Here is a 15,469-nt window from a genome sequence, read left to right as displayed (position 1 = left end):
CCCTGCTCAGGGTGACAACTCCAGATCAAAGAAGCTAGATACTGTCATACGTTTACTGTATTTATACAACACTTAGAAAGTTTGAGTACAACTGTACATTTACCATTACAGGACCCTTATATTGCACTGTTGGCATTCCCCAACTCAGCCAAATTAATTTCAATGCAGCTCACTCAAACACTTTTTACATTGTCCTCTGCAAAAGTAGTCCCTGCTGCTTCGTAGGACTTCTGCCAGAACCTACACCCTTAGTCCTCAAGTGCATCCCTTAAGGTTCAACTACACAGTCTCAACTGACCTTTCCTAAAACCCTTCAGAGGAAAGTCAGTACATGAGGCACTATGTATCAGCTTCTCCCATTTTCATAAGCACAGCAATTTCTGTAAGTATATAAAATGTTACTATTGCACAGAAAGTAAGAGATAGCTTTTTATTCCCCAATTAAAAGTTTCAGTATAAGACATGCTTATTCCCTGTCTGTTGCTCATCTGAACCAGTGGTTGATTGTGGGGACTTTCTTTTTGACCACCAATGTTAGCACTTCATTTTTTTTTTCCTGGGAGTTTTTTGTTTGTTTCCTTACTCTCCAATATTCTCTGTATGAAGAGAGTCTATATTCAGCAAACACATTCACAAGATACTCTCTTGTCCTCCTTCTAAGCCAGTATCCTAAGCCTCCTTCTAAGAACAGTATTCTAAAAACCCGTGGACACCAAGTAGGATTGCAGGTTACATTTACAAAAACTACAAAAACCATTCATCCTACCACTTGAGTAAGGCTCGGATTGGATTTTTTTAAGTTATGTTTTGCAATGTTCAAGCGATCGAGGCTATTGCTACACATGCATAAATATCAACACGTGATGTACTGAAAGACTAAGTATTCACCGAAAGGGAAGTCACAAGTCACAGAATCACAGACCCTTTAAGGGTTGGAAGGGACCTCAAAAGATCAACTAGTCCAACCTCCCTGCCAGAGCAGGACCTCCTAGAGGAGGTCACACAGGAACTCGTCCAGATAACCACCTGTGATGAAACCAGATGAGGTTCAACATATCATAATAACAGGTCATCTTCTATAAACCAAGTGCAATGTTCCACGTTTTCATTAAACAGTTTTATTTTAACAAGTAAAAAACATTTGGACTTTTTTCAAATCCACTAAGAGTGTTCTATCAACAGCAAAAAAGGTCTTTTTCTTCCTTGTTACCTGCTGGAATAACTTCATTTTGTCCACCAGTAAACTCCTTATTTTGATTAAATTGGTTTCAATAATAACTCAGTACTTCTTACAGAATTACGAAGAGAAATTGCTCTTGATTTTTTTACCCCTTTAAAAAAATTGCACAAGCTAATAAGAAACAAAGCAACACAATAACCTCATCAATCCACAAACCAAACGTTAATTCTCCCAACATTTTTCAAGAAAGCTGTATCCCACATTTGTTATTTAGAAGAGTTAAAAAGAAGTTTGAAAAATAACAGGAACAAAGCTTCAAACGAAACTAAAAGTAGGCTGAGGCAAGTAACCACCAAGCTTTTACTGACTACTTAATGCCAAAAGGCTCTTCCAAACACTTTACCACAAACAGAGCCCCTGAGATTGAGGATTCTGACTTTCAAAACAACTCCAACAAGCATATTTTGATTTAAGTTTTCAACTGCATAAAATCAAAACAAGCGCCTATAATTTCATTAGGATCTTTTCTGTGTACCCTTTCTATATTTCTATTTTTGTAAAACATGTTTATCTCAAGCCCACAGCTGTACCAATACCATTAAAATACAATCATCTTGACAGCTCCATTAAGATGAAGAAACAATTTCTACAGATTAAATTTCAAAATAGTTCAAGCATTAACTCTCAAGGTTATAAAGGTATTGTTTTAGTCATAGTCTATTTAAGTCCACTTTGTGTTTACTTAAGAGTCTTTTTAGATAAGAGTAACCTTGAGCCATGATTTTCAGGCATTTCACCAACAACCTTGACCTGTGTTCCTATGGTATCCCTATGCAGAAAAACGGGATTACATCATGTTAAATTGCAAAATAACCCAGATTGTACTGTTTATTCCCCAAGAATCTGATCATTCTAAGATCAATTCTGTTAAAGATTTTTCTCATCCAGAAAAAGATTGCTGGCAAAACTGTTGAAGGAAGCAAAGTTTTCAGTAAAGGGACAAACTAGACAAAGCGTTCAGGATACTTTGGAAAATTGAGCTCATTTGGTTCTGTGACACAGTAGAATTAAACGCCAGGTCAAATATCTAGGACAAGTAAAATTAGCACAATCCATCTTAAGAGTGATCCTGAAATAAACCTAAGGAAGAAGGTATAGGAAAGAGACAGATGAGACAGACACACTTCCAATGAGATAGTAAAGCAAACAATCTATTTTTGTTCTAAAATACATGGTATGATTAAAAAGAAGAAATGTTTATGTTCACCATTGACCTTACAAAAAAAATACTATACCCAGGGACTGCATCCTCTTTTCCAAATATGCATTCTAGAAACTGAACATCATAGAAGAACTACTGGAATTCTAACACATGCTTCATCAAAACAGATTTGGATTCAAGTCTGTTAATTTCCTCACCATTGCTAAGAATCCCTACAGGGAAGTCCTATGACTCCTAAAGAACTCATTACGCTACAGAAAATAAACACAGAAGATCTGGGAGTTACAGCCTCATCTGAGCACAGAATGGATGCAATAAGTACATCTAACCACAGCAGCAACTGACAAAAAGCATAAGACTCATCACTTCAAGCCTACGTTATAATAAGCAGGTTTTTTTGTTTGGAGCTGGGACGAAACACATTTAATGATAATTCTGCAGGTTGAAACTTCCAAGCAGTAGATGAACACCCACCCTGTAAATTTATAGTCAAACTCCTCTTATCAAATGTCAAAACTCACACAAAAAGGGATGCTAAAAGCAGCAGTAATGCACAGTAGCCATAAAGACAAGGAAAACAAATTAACATATAAGACTTCAAACTGACAGAATTTGTCCTTGTCTATTCAGTTGAATTGCACTTATAGCTTGAGTTAACGTTAGGCTCTTAGTTTAACTACAAAGCTTTTAAAGAGACTACAACTAAACAAAACTCTGCTGAGAACTTAGCAGTTCTGTCACAGTTTTTTGAAAGGCTACACGAGACCTGAAAGTGATTAAGAATCGTTAGTTACAATCACTTCTTTCCCCAAGAGCAAAAATAGCTCCAGAATTCAGAAAGCTGAAAGTCAAGATGGAGAAAAATGGCAAGGTTTTGTTACTGTTGCTGTTTTCCAATTTCACTTCTTCCTAAAAGTGTAATAGACATTGATAAGGAGGCAAAACACAAAACCCAAGAACTTTGTGGTCATCAATATATTAGGCAGAGATAGACACACAGATGTCATACACTAAGTAAAACAAAAATCCAAGTTTTCAAACCTATTTCTGGTGACCAACAGTCATTTCACAAAGTGTGCTAGTGAGCAGTTTTCCTATACTAAAAATACTCCCTTTACTTAACTCCTTCCCCTAAATTTATGGACTACTCTTAAGTAGGGAAGTGTTAACTCATCAAATTATGCCTATTCAAATAATCCTAAGCCATGACCTAATATCACCTCAGCTTTACTCTTGTCCTGACTTTACAATACTTGAGGCTAAACTTCTGAAGTGCTCAGAGTTAGCTTAAAACAAACATAATTTGTCTGCCTCAGAATTACGTTTTAAGGTCATATACAGGAGTTTCAGTCAAATAATCCATCCCGTTTGTAACATAACCCACCCCATTATAGCTGAACATACAATGATACATCTCTTCCATTACCTGTCTCTGAAATGTAGACAACAGGATCCCGCTTTAGAACTCTACCAGGTTTTGAAGTAGCTGCGTTTTTCTCAGATGGCTTCTTGGATTTTTTCACTGACTGCACCTCCTCTTCTGAATCTGTATTTTGATCACAACATAAGTGTAGATTTCCTCCACATGCATACAGATTTGAAGTAATAGATCAAGTAACGTCAGTTAATGTGCATTCACATATATTCAACTGAGTGACAAAAAGATTTCTTATGGAAGGTCAGAGGACAGCTTTGGTTTTCTCCATCAGCTAACAGCATAGACATAATTTGTTCCAACACATAACTGATTTGTAAATGAGTATTTGGTCAGAAAGTCTAGACAGTGGTTTTTGTTTACATAACAGGACATTTTTTGTTACTTATTCCAAAAATTGCTATGCCCACACAAAAACCTTTCCAAAAAGGGATATCACTGTCAAAGTACCACATCAAATTACTAAAAAACACCCACCAAACCAACCAATCCACCCACCAAAAACACCTCCACAAAACACCACAACAAATTTTTAACACTGATTCATTAAATTTTTATAGTATTACATTATGCTGCTATATTCCACAACACTTGTTTCAAAAGCTAAGAGGCTGAGATTACTGAGGTTGTACTCTGATTTTTCAGAACACTGGAAGACTAGTTCAGAACACTCACTTAACCAACCACTCTCCCTATCCATAAAGCTATCAAGATGCCAGACTTGCATCACTTGTACCCTCACATCCAAATGAGTAAGCAGGACAAACTGAAGATGTCATGGCAACTAGCAAGTCTAATGGGAGACTACCCTTCACATCCTACCTTTTTCCATGATAAAAAATTAATATAGATTATTTTTAAAACAGGATAAAATGAAACACATACACACTTTTCCATCTTCAAGAACTTAGAATATCATTTAGCTTTTGCTCTCCTACTATTAATGGGCCAGAATTTGAAAAGCTTCCAGACACAACCAGCATTTTACAGGTAGTAGAGTTACATGTCACTTCTGTATTCCACATTTTAATGCAGAAATGTTTCTACTGCTTTTCCTCACTGCTGAGCAGAAACTGTTTATAAAACGGTTGATCTGAACACTTGAACAATTTTTTTCTATATATGATAGCATTATTCCAACAGATGCTTGTGTGGTCATTTTTCTTCTACAGAAGACTTCTAAAAATGTAATCTGAACTTTTCAGTAGGAGTCAAAAATTGCAGAAATCTTTTCTACAGTTTCACAACAAATATTCAAGATTCATAATCTGATCAAAGAGGGATTAAATGGTGTAACAGCTCAGAAGACAAAAGCAGTAATTCCAAGATTTTAAATTAAAATAACTTCACTTGACAGGCAATGGTTTGCAGTTTTTATTGGGGGGTTTGCTTTTTGTGGTTCGGAGTGGTTGGGGTTTTTAAGTGCTATCAAAGTGGTTTTCCTTATTATAATATTCCAACAACTAATTTTAGAATGCAATAGCAGATTTCAAATTATATTCTACATGTTCCATACTGTAAATTTAAAACTATAGGATGAAGATTTACTAGATTTTTTTAATTTATGCAGGTATACATGAAAACACAAGTTAGCCTGTTAAAACAATCTTCTATATTATGTTCATGCAAAGTACAGAAGTGTGAAATTGATAGTATATGTTCAGCCTCCTGTACTCAGCAGAGGATTTTATCACTAACAGAAGAGAAAACCTAAAACTCCCCACCATTTATATACATCTTCATAACAAAATAAAAGTTTCAGGATGTTTGATAGAATTTAACAACTGAACTTTTTTTTGGGTTGGGTTTTTTGTGGGTTTGATTCGGGGCGGTTTTTTGTTATTGTTTTCTGAATAGAAGTTTTTTTAAAAGTTACTTTGCACTGTATATTACATACATGGCACACATTGCATTCCTCTTGTTATCAATCACAAACAGCTGCTAACACTACCTGAATCGTAGATTATTCTTTTTTTCTTGCTTGGCCTCCTTGGCTTGATATCATCTTCACTGGGTGAATTATTCACCTAAGAATAACAGTCAGTTAGTTCAAACAGTAAACAGGTCCTTCAAACTTCTACTCAGTTACACATTCAAATGTATCAGTTTCCGATAAATTCTATCAGAAATTACTTATTTCCCAATACTACATTTACAAACAGCCTTTGTGCTAATTCTTGAGTAGGAAGGAAAATGGTGCAGAGGAAATAAGGAAGAAACTGCAGCAGTAAAGCCAGACATGCTCCAAGGAAACCATGATTTTGTTGAGAATAAATATTCACATTTAATGCAAAATAAAGTAAAACCGAGTTTCCAGCACTTCTGACTTTTAATTCAAAAAAGAAACGGCTTGATCTCATCAGAAATAGAAGCGGTACAAGCTTCTGTTGGCAGAATTCAGCTTTCACTTTTGGTTCCATCTGGGACATGGTTTTGCTGTAACCACCAGAATGTAACACAGCTTCAGGGTAAAACAATCAACTGAAGAAGGACTTAGTGATCTGGTTACTTACAGCTTCTGCTCTCACCGTAAGAGATTGCACCAATGGTCACAGTCAATAGTTTTGGGGTTTTTTTTTTAAGACACTGACAAGTTTCAGATAGGAAGGAAAAAAATTATCACAAGCTGCAGAGTTAGGAAGTTTCCTGGGTCTACCAGGCTACCAACTATGCTTGTTTTGTTGTCATGCACAGCTGCAAATGCTTCTCAAAGTGTAATTCTGTATAAAGATAACTACTCTTTTGTAATCAACATTTAATTCTGATCTGAAATCCATTAAATCCTTGATACAGGTGGAGAACTGTAAAGCAGAAATAATGGCTCACACGAGATTGCTATGTCTTTCAGTTCCACCGAAAAGTTGTTTATTTTCACAATGAAATTATACAGCCAAAGTATTTTTTAAGTAACATCTTACTTCTGGATTATGATACTTCACATAAACATTTCATCCTATTAGAAGACCTTCCATTCTCCAAGGGATTTTAAAGATCTCTTTAGTCACTCCTTTTTTATACAGCTCAGATGATTAACGTGTAAAGTACTCCAAAACTCCAACCCAAGCTAATTTTAACCTGTGGGGTTTTTTTAAAGAATTTGGTCTTTGCAGCAGGTTTACATAAGTGATCCCCTTCAACAAAAGCACAGTTAATGTTTGTCCTACAGGTGTTAAAAAAAATGGTCAGAAGGCATCTACACCAGACTTTTACCTCCCTTGAAAGCATGACATCTTTAGCATATGCCTGCATCTACTGTGCATAGGACTCAATATTATTTAACATAAAAATTAAATGGCAGAGATACTTAGAAAACCGTGGACTACAGCTAGAATAACTTCAAATGCATCAGGTTGTTTCTACATTAGCACTTAACCATTACAACTTTCACCTACCACTCCTTTGCCCTACAACCTAAATGTTTTTTAAGTTGGCAATTTTCCTCACCACCTACAAAGCTTTGTTGCTCAAAGTTAATATTGGCAGTTTCCTCCCATGCCTATACAAGCAACCAGCATATAGGCTAGTTTTTGGAGGATACAAGAACTGCAACTTTAAAAAAAATGTTAGCTACACAAACAATGCTATGTGAGAGAAGCCAAGCACTTCACACAAAAGCAAAACCAACCTTAGTCTCCTTTTCCCTTTTCTTTCCACTTGATGGCCCTTCACCATTTTTAATTTTTTCAGTCTTTTTCCCAGCCTCACATTCCTGTCGCTTTCCAGGAGGTACAACGCCAAAGAATCTCCGGATATCCTGTTAAAAAGGGAAAACAGATTTGTAAGTCTTGTAAGATTTGTAAGTCTTTGAAGCTTCACACTACAAAAAACTAATTGAAGTGCATTGCTTTCTCAGTTGCTCCACTGTAATATTTGCCGATCGTGAGGCATTTACTATGAAGAAAACAAATCCCAGTTAAATACAGCCACCCTCTGCTCTGCCCTGGTGAGGCCTCATCTGGAGTCCTGTGTCCAGTTCTGGGCTCCTCAGCTCAAAAGAGACAGGAAACTTTTGGAGAGAGTCCAGCACAGGGCCACCAAGATGATCAGGGGACTGGAACATCTTCCTTATGAGGAAAGGCTGCAGGAACTGGGGCTGTTTAGTCATAGAAGAGACTGTGGGGAAAACTCATTAGTATTTACAAATATCTAAATGGTGGGTGTAGGAGGTTTGAGCATCCCTTTTTTCTGCTGTATCTAGTGACAGGACAAGGGGTAATGGGAAGAAGCTGGAACACAAAAAGTTCAATTTAAACATAAGGAAAAACTATTTAGTGTGAGGGTGAGGGAGCCTTGGCACAGGCTGCCCAGGGAGGGTGTGGAATCTCTTCTGGGGGTTTTCAAAACCCACTTGGACATGTTCCTGTATAACCTGATCTAAGTGGACCTGTTTTTAGCAGGGGGGTTGGACTAGATGATCTCTAAAGGTCCCTTCCAACCCTACTATTCTGTGACTCTGCTCAGATACCCCATCACCTTTCACTTGTCTTGGAATCATGAAATAAAGTTTAGCTGGAGAGAGACTTTTTACAAGTGCGAGTAGTAACAGGACAAAGGGTAATGGCTTTAAACTGAAAGAGGGTAGATTTGGATTAGATGCAAGGAAGAAGTCCTTCACTGTGAGGGTGCTGTTGGAATGCACAGAGAGTCTGTGGATGCTCCATCTCTGAAATCATTCAGGGCCAGGTTGGATGGGGCTTGGAGGAACCTGATCTAATGAAAGATATCCTTGCCCATAGCATGGGACTTGGATCTAGATGATCTTTAACGCCTTTTCCAAATCAAACTATTCTGGGATTCTGTGACTAGCTGGACATCTTCATTGATACATCCTTCAAAATAACCTTCCACTAGCAATAAAATGCAGTGATTTGAGACAGGTGTATCATTACAATTCTTTTTTTCCCCACTAATTATCACAAACGTAGCCCAAGGCATTACTACAGTTAAAGCAATCAACTCAGCTATGAAGTTGTGTCCAATGTAGGAAGACAGAAAAGCACCAAGAACTAGAAGGCAGTCAGGTAGTGCAACATACTGCACCCTCCATCTTCTTGTTAAGTAATATATCACTGGAAAAATCAGACAGCAAAAACTGGGATTAAAATTTCAACAAAGAGAAAGAACTTCATACAAGGAGCTCCAAAAGATCTATCTTGTAACTTTATTTTCTGACCCTGGTACAGCTATAAAAAGCTCTCTAAATGCAGAAAATTAGCAGCTGATGCTTCAATTTAAAAAAAAAGAAAAAAAACCACCACTATTGTTCACACAAAACCAAACCTGACTTCTGATGAAACAACTAATATGTCAGATTTATTAAAAAGAAATTGAGAAAATGCATACCTGCTTGGTGTCACTCCCTCCAGGAACAGCAGCCATTTCAGAGCAAGAAAGCACCTCCTATGGCCTACATATATATTAGGTAACAGGTGTGACTCAGGACTAACCTCTAGCCAGCTGATAGCTATTCCCCATCACAGAGTTGATCTGGGTGGTTTTTTATTATTATAAGGAATTACAAGTAAAGTGGTAAATTCTTAAGAAGTCTCCATGAAGGTCTGATTGACAAGAATCAAGTCTCAGGGTCCTTTTCTCTTATCAACTGATTCCCTGACAATTCAGATTTGGATTACTGTAGCCTACATCAACGGAATATGTAATTTATATATATATATATATTTGAAGGAATGTATATATTTATATTATATACTTAGCTTAAAAAATTTTTCCAGAATCAGAAATGTGTCCTTTAAAAACTTCAGGCTCCTTGTGTTTCGCCTGCATGTAATAACATGGATTTGGCAAACAGACAGGGGGAGACTGGGAAGCTGTCCTCAATGAGGCCTCACATGCTTATATATATGGAATTTATGCCTTGAGGCATACATTTTTAACACTGCTATTTTTCTTGTAGTCCTACCATATAAATGCAGTGCTGTATAAGCTTTGAAATGTTGAGCATCAAAATCTATAGCTCATAGATTTGAAGAAAGCATGTATTTAAAAAATCTTGAAGTAGCTTTGTGGACTCATTATTTTTAGGCTAGGGTGATATAGACAATAGAAAAAATGATTACAAGACTCATTAGATCTTTTAAGTAGGAAAACAACTGCCAAATAAAGTGACCTTAAAGTTTTGGGTTCATTTTTTATAGTTGTTACTTTTAGGCTTAAAACATTTGGAGAATAATTAATTTTAGATCAATAGTAATATTGTATTCATTCTAGTATTTTAACTAAAACCTGTTAACTAGCGAGCTGCTCTGCAAACAGCAAATGCAATAATACTACATTTTTTCTTCCAGACTTATCCAAGGAAATAGCATCATAGCCTGGTTTATGAAATATAGACTTAATATACGAAATTGACCTGTCTGCCTCAGCTTCTTCCACTACATTAATATCACAGTTGCTGAACTGCTAAGGCCCAAATTATAACACATGAATTATTATTTTCTGCCTCATCAATTCATGAGACTTTGTTAGCTCTTCATAAATACCTTTATTTCACAAAATGAATGCCATAGCTCTATGTCCTGCTGTATTTAACGTGCTATAAAAAGGACCCAAACTGCCAGTTCAAACTTCTGAAAATGAGCATATATTTGAGGCCCAACTTTACAAGCTGTTTTCCCCCAAATGGCTTCATAAACACCTAAAATAAATGAGTGAAAGTCAACTGCTACTATCTTTTATAATGCAGGTAGTACTTCATTAGATTTAATAGGTCAAATGAGAATACACTTTTTGTTTGTTTGTTTTTATTCAAAGGAGCGTCTTCTATTCATTTGTTAAGAAAGCATCAAGCATATAAGTACTGGTTTTTCTTTCAAAATGCTGTGGTGATACAGCAGCTACATATTCCAAATTTGCCTCCCTGCCTTGACACAGCTTGTTCTATTCTCTTGACGCAAACTGCACTTCAGTCCTCAAGAAACAAGTTTTTTCCTCTTTTTGTGTTAAGGAGTTATTCAGAACATACTGTGAATATTAAAGCACACAAGCCACCTAGAGGTTTCTGAATATAAGTTTGGTTTAGGGTAGTAAATTTTAATTTCCCATAGTTAACATCTGCTTCTGTGATTAAACTCCATGGCTCTAAGCTACAACAGAAAATTGAGAGCTATGTACAATCTTCTTCTGTCTTCAGAAGTGTGAATCCTCCAGTCTTTTTCAGCTAACCTGTTCTTCAGAAGGAAAGTTAATCTTATTAGCCACTGATGAGCCATCATGATGGTGAATTAAGAACTGGTTGGGAGAAAAGTATGCCACATTGCAACAATAAAGTTATCTTTCAGTGAAGCTTTTATCCAGGAATCGTTAAGACAGATTTTTGGTGCCATTTATTAAGAGATGCCAAGATAAGTCCTTAATTTATTGCTTAACTAACTGCAGATATGAAACAATATAAGTACCTATCAGACTGATTCCCGTCCAATAACTTTGAAGGCTATTTATAAAGTATTATAGAAGCTTAGATCCCAGACAGAGGAGACTGAGGGGAGATCTTATTAACATTTATAAATATCTAAAGGGTGGGTGTCAGGAGGTTTTTTCTATAGTAGCTAGCAACAGGAAAAGGGGCAATGGGATGAAGCTGGAACACAAAAAGTTCCACTTAAACATAAGGAAAAACTATTTCACTGTGAGGGTGAAGTGGCACAGGCTGCCCAGAGGGGTTGTGGAGTCTCCTTCCTTGGAGGTCTTCAAGACCCACCTGGACATGTTCCTATGCGACCTGATCTAGGTGAACCTGCTTCTGCAGGGGGGTTGGACTGGATGATATCTAAAGGTCCCTTCTAACCCCTACCATTCTATGATTCTGTGATAGCATCACTTGCCGCCATTCTGGGTTTATCTGTGAACATACTCTGACTGTCCATCTTATTGGTGTATAATACAGATGAGTTCCCCAGGTGGAGAAAACCTCATGTTTAGCTTTAACGTATGCTCATTCAAATTAGGACATATGTCTACCAATGTAACTGACATGCTTCCATCCTGGACATTCTCCCAAAAACCAGGAGTCATCAGCCTTGTACATCCTGGAGATAAACCCACCGGCATGGCCATCCTAAGCAGACCCTTGCCACAAAGGCTCAAATCAAAGAGCTGTATAAGGGTGGCTCCTCATGGGTGTTTCAGCAGCAACAGAACACATATAACTGAACAGTTCCACTCAAGTAAAAGGTGGAACTAAGTAAGAATGTCTGATCTCTCTCACTAAATTAGAAGGTAATTGATGCATAGCATCTGAACAACCTAAAAATCTGTGTACAGGTGCACCAGTTCCTCCTGAGCTATCTCAACAACTGTGTGACCTCAGTAATGGCTACGCCACCTAGCTCTTGCCAGTCTTGTCTACTGTTTCAAATCCTCCATCTTATGCAATAATAGCAGACCATAGCAATGAACCATACCAGGCTGTAAGTTTTCTCCTGAAAGACTTGTGTCTGTCTGTTTTACCATGGAGAATACTACGAACAGAAACGGAAACATATTTGTGAGGTAGTCCAAAGACTGGTTACTCAAAGTGTTTGTGAGGGTGACTTTTAAGACGTTAGTGAATACCCACTCAGCAAGTCCGTTATAGAAGTTATAAACACTCCCTACTGGTTTTTTTTTTTCCTGCATTTCAAAAGCATCATAGAGTCATAGAAAGGTAGGGGTTGGAAGGGACTTTCAGAGATTATCATCCCCAGCCCCAATCCTAACCTGAGGATCAACTACTCCAACACCTGGACAACAGAACCAGCTCAAACTCGGTATTTTTAGAATAGTGTCCAGAGAGGCAGAACATTTTCAAAAATAGCATCATATCATTCAGTTTGCACCTTGGAACATGAGACAGAAAACTGAATTTCAGCAACCTGGGTCAATGACTGCAACAGAAAGCAATGCACCTTATTCCAGGTATTCTGAAGCGTGTGACTTTGCATCCAAAAAAATCATATTTATTTATGCTCTGCCTATTTCCTTGCAAGTTTTGTGCAAACATCAGCTCTGACATCTGGTGTGTCCTGAAAAATTGCACTATCTGAAATCAAATTTATGGTGCAACTCCAGTGACACCAGTAACACTTGCTTGCACAGCTACACTTAATTAAAAACGGTGCCAATTGCAGCACAGGTATTTTTTGAGCAGTAACACAGTTCTCAAACAGCTGATCCTACAGCTCTGGCCATATGAATGTCTCTCTCAGATAGAGGGAAGTCAAATAGGCCCTACTCCCAGTCATTCATTCCCTCAGTTGTATACCAGTATAGCTTTCGGCTTGGGAACTGGGTCAGGCCACTAATCTGCATGAAAAAGTAAATCCTGTCTTAGACAAATCGGTACACTGTGTAACTCTACAGACATTTGTTCGGCAGAGCTGAAAAGATGTTACAGAACCAACCCGACAGAGGGTTGGTTCTCCAAACTTATGTTTGGAGCTACATTAAAAAAAGGTGCGTTTGCAAGGGTATGATATTAAATTCCAGTAAACTTGTGCTGTCGTGGCACACAAAACAGGCTACAGCCTTACTAACATCACTATACACTTGCCTCTGTCTCCACAGCCGTGGCAGTAATGGTTGTATATCCTCCTCAGCACTGAAAAGAGAATGGGCTTGAGGCAACTGATCCAGCAAAATGATGGTTGTCTTCCTCCCTTCTAGGAAAGTGCTAGACATTGGAAGATGTGTGACATTCAGAAGACTACATAAACAGAAGCAGCCTTCATGCCAGGAAGGTTGGAAAGGAGGAAGCAACTCTTCCAGTAAGATAATTTTTCTAAAGAGGTGACGGCAATGGAACAGAAGAGGCAGACTTGTCTTCATACGTAAATTTAAAGGCATCAGCTGCTCATAAAATAGCTGAGTTTATCAGGTTCAGGATTCTTAGTGTTGACAGACCTGCATCAATATTGTGAAACACTGAGATTGTGTCACTCATCATTGTTGAGCATTGGGTGTAAGATACAAAGCAGGTAAAACTCTATGGACAGTCAGTCCAAAACCAAAGTGGAACCTAATTGTCTTTGAACAGCATTTGTAGTTAAGCCAGTAACAAAGACTCCATCTATGTAAAAGCAAATTTATCTGATCCAGAGATGAAGAGATCATCTTAAAATGGATGCATAAGTGAGCAGCAATTTGGAAAGCACAAACACATCTATATTTACAAACTCTTCACATCCTACTGAGGGTTATATCCTTCATTACCTCCATTTAGCCTTCCAGCAGCTAAAGGGGGCCTAGAAGAAAGCCAGGAGGGACTTTTTACAAGGGCAAGTAGTAACAGGACAAGGGGTATTGGCTTTAAACTGAAAGAGGATAGACTTAGATTAGATATTAGGAAGTTCTTCACCTGTGAGGGTGCTTGGGCACTGGAACAGGTTGCCCAGAGAGGCTGTGGCTGCCCCATCCCTGGAAGTGTTCAGGCCAGATTGGATGGGGCCTGGAACAACCTGGTCTAATGAAAGATTTCCCTGCTCGTGGCAGGGCGGCTGGAATTAGATTAGCTTTAAGGTGCCTTCCAATCCAAACCATTCTGTGGTTTTAAAAAAAGTGTCTACTTATAGACTTTTAAGTCCTTTTTTCAACCACTTCAACTGTGTTTCCGCAAAGATTGACTCCAATTCGGTGGCACAAGAGCCCTCGTGGATGCTCTCACTGAAATTAAAGGAACACCCAAAACTTCGCCAGAGCGCGTTCAGAGAGAGGCCAGCTCCTCCGCGCTGAAGCCCACAGCCCGCGCCTAGTTCACCAACTGGTTTCGCGGGGCGCGGGAGGGAGGCAGCAGGAGCGGCTCAGACATTGCCAGCCGGGGCAAGGGCACCACGGCGGGTACAGGCTCGGCCGGAGGCGACGCGGGCAGGCGGCCGCAGCCCCTCAGCGCGGGCGCGGCGGGAAGCGCGCGCAGCCCCGCGGCGCGGCGGGAAGCGAGCGCGCGGCCCCCGCGCCGCGGCCTCGGGAGCGCTGCGGCTCTCCGCGCGGGCCTCTGCCGCTGCGCCTCAGCGCCGGGACCGGGGCTGCCCTCAGGCCACTCGGCGCGGTCCGCGCCGCGCTTCAGCGGCCCCGGGAACGCGGTTTGGCGCCGGGAGAAGACGCCCATCCGGCCCCGCCACCGGCAGGTCGCTGCGCAACGCTCCCTTCCCTCCCTCTCCCGGGGAACGAAACGCGGAGGGCGGCTGTCCCGCGGCCCCGCCGGTGCGGTGCCGTGCTATGCGGCGCGCTCACCATGCTGCCGGCGGCTGTTTATCTCGCTAGCGGGACGCCTGCGACTCCATGCCTCCCGCCCCCCGCCTTCGCGCCAACTCCCGCGGCCCGGCGCTCAGCGCTGCCGTCACAGCTGCGACGGGCGGGACGGCGACGCAGGGCCCCGCGGTGGCTTGGCGCTCCTGCGCCGGGCTCCACCTCACTCCTGGCCCCTGCCCGCCTTCTCTCTTCAAGGCGCCTGATCGGCGTGCAGGCGTCAACGGCTGGTCCCCTGGCAGCGGGCGTTTAACCGGTCTGCGGGCCCCCATGCGCTCCCCCGAGCCTCAGCGGGAAGCCCGTGCAGCGTCTGGGCCGAGGTCTGACGGTCTGCTCCGTTTTACAAAGTGAACAGTGCCAGGCCTGCGTGAGATATATTGTTTTTTAACGCTAA

General features: G+C 40.0%; 1 protein-coding gene across 3 annotated transcripts in view; it reads right to left on the bottom strand.

The window, feature by feature from the left end:
- Positions 1-15,151, bottom strand: part of RFC1 (replication factor C subunit 1) — a 40,755-nt gene extending 25,604 nt beyond the window's left edge. For 2 of the 3 annotated variants that reach the window (XM_061992347.1, XM_061992348.1), the window contains exons 1-4: positions 9,181-9,231; positions 7,463-7,591; positions 5,789-5,864; positions 3,829-3,948 (exon numbers count right to left, since the gene is read on the bottom strand). In XM_061992347.1, coding sequence (XP_061848331.1) covers positions 3,829-3,948; positions 5,789-5,864; positions 7,463-7,591; positions 9,181-9,216 — 361 coding nt within the window. In that variant the 5' untranslated portion in view covers positions 9,217-9,231. Of the gene's footprint in view, positions 1-3,828; positions 3,949-5,788; positions 5,865-7,462; positions 7,592-9,180; positions 9,232-15,060 lie in introns of those variants that run through there. The other variant, XM_061992349.1, reaches the window with a different exon arrangement.
- Positions 15,152-15,469: the final 318 nt, after the last annotated feature.

Source organism: Colius striatus, chromosome 3 (genome assembly GCF_028858725.1).
Source record: "Colius striatus isolate bColStr4 chromosome 3, bColStr4.1.hap1, whole genome shotgun sequence".
Taxonomy (NCBI): Eukaryota; Metazoa; Chordata; class Aves; order Coliiformes; family Coliidae; genus Colius; species Colius striatus.
The sequence above is the reverse complement of the archived record's forward strand: the minus strand, read 5'-3'. Positions and strand labels throughout refer to the sequence as shown.